Genomic DNA, 1,856 nt, shown 5'->3' on the forward strand with positions numbered 1-1,856 from the left:
TTCTTCTGGCTCTGAGAGTTCTCGCCGCCCTTCATTTGGCTCAATCAAAGAGGATTCTACAGGTAATATAAGATATGATGATATAACAAAACAACCCAACTGTCGCAACCTTTAAAATATCTGACAAACTTCCCCTTGCTCTAGAAATCGCCCAGACATTCGTGGATACAGAGGACAATTCCTCTAGCAACCAGCCGCGCCTTGCCAGTAATCCAGCTACCAGGGCCTTGGTCCAGTCCCCAGATTCCCCCGAATTCTGCTGCCCCTGCGGTGCCTTTTTAGGCTGGAAGCAGATCCGCTTAGGTGGACGGCGGCAGAGTAGGAGCTATAGTGACCTCCGCTTGTTAGGGAATGCCCAGTCCAGGGGCTTCGCTTGGGAGGTGAATGATGCAAGTCGCATCACGCCTGTTGCAGAAGAACCGAAGAAGTCTGTTAAAAAGGGACAGGCGCCAATTGAATTGCTTCCCGCCGAAATCCTAGGTATGTTTATTTACTCCCTGTCTCATTTTCAAAATCCTTCTTCCTCCCACCCCAAAAAGGTATATTTTATTAAAACATTATAATAGACCAAATCATCTCCCACTTGGCTATCGATATCCCCCCTAATGGCTACACTCCACGGAATGTTGACCTTGTTTCGTGTCTCCTGACCTCTCGGACACTCCACTCCGCGACGCTCAGTGTCCTGTATCGACACATTACCATCCCACATTCGATCATCTTCTCCAAGGCTCTAAACCATATGAAGCAGTATCCCGCTCTGGGTACCATTGTCCGGCGCCTGGACTTTTCCCACTTCACCTCTGTTGGGCTGGGTCGTACGCAGCAAATGAATGTTGAAATTCAGAACGTCACTTCTAAGACCCTGTTAGAATGCCTAGAGTTGCTGACAAACCTCAAGGAATGTCTGCTACAAGAGCATCTCGAGGACGATTTGAATGTTGACGTTCTCCGAAAATTGCTCTCGCGAACCCCTTCTCTGCGCGCTGTTGATTTCTGCGGGTGTTCATCCTCCATCTTCTCCGACGGCTTCCTGAGCGCCGTCACTGAAGATCCTGATTTCCCTGCCACCCTCCCAAGCCTCCGCCGGGTGTCACTTCACGAGTGCAGCGGTCTCGTTCCGCCCGTATTCGAAACTTTGCTCCCGCGCCTAGTCAACGTGACCCATCTCGATGTGTGCCACACCCAGATTACGAATTCTGCGTTGATGTCCATCCCACATAGCGCCCGCATCACACACCTAAACATTTCACGTTGCACCAAGCTCACTGGACCGGAGGTGGTGAAATTCCTAACCACCCACCCAGCTGTGAGGGAATCACTCGTCTATTTGAATGTCATGACTGATAGCTCTAGACACCAACTCCTGGACGAGACGGACGTCGACAATCTCCTTCCCTACCTAACTTCCACCCTGCGCTCGGTGAACTTGGGTGGGGCAAAGATCCGCTCATCAAATATGCCTTCCCTCCTCCGCCTCTCCAAACACGTCGAAGAACTCGGCCTCGATTCAGCCAACCTTACCATCAGCGACATCAACCTGTTCTTCGCCCTTCCACCGTCCGATAGCGATAGCGATAGCGGCAGCAACGCCACTACCACTACCACTACCAGTACCAGTACCAATGGAAATACAACTGGAAACGCCAACAACACCAATCATGAAGACCCCAGCCCATATCGGGTCTGGGTCCCTTCTCAACTCTGCTATCTCGATCTCACCAAGAACCCACACGTCACTCAAGCAGCTCTGCTAAACCCCAAAGTCTGTCTTCTCGTCACTCAGCACAGTGCGCCTCTCGACGTGATCGAACTCAGTGAAACAATGGATAAGCCCGCTCCGCCAGCGGAGCCGC

The 1,856-nt window shown here is 51.6% G+C and overlaps 1 protein-coding gene across 1 annotated transcript in view; it reads left to right on the forward strand.

Annotated features, from left to right (window-relative positions):
* HCAG_01527 (conserved hypothetical protein) overlaps positions 1-1,808 on the forward strand; it is a gene marked incomplete at both ends in the record, with an annotated part of 2,193 nt that extends 385 nt beyond the window's left edge. The window contains 3 exons of the mRNA XM_001544430.1: positions 145-480; positions 567-1,735; positions 1,767-1,808. Of these exons, the coding sequence (XP_001544480.1) occupies positions 145-480; positions 567-1,735; positions 1,767-1,808 (1,547 nt within the window). The remainder of the gene's footprint in view (positions 1-144; positions 481-566; positions 1,736-1,766) is intronic.
* Positions 1,809-1,856: the final 48 nt, after the last annotated feature.

Source organism: Histoplasma capsulatum, genomic scaffold (genome assembly GCF_000149585.1).
Source record: "Histoplasma capsulatum NAm1 scaffold_1 genomic scaffold, whole genome shotgun sequence".
Lineage (NCBI taxonomy): Eukaryota > Fungi > Ascomycota > Eurotiomycetes > Onygenales > Ajellomycetaceae > Histoplasma > Histoplasma mississippiense.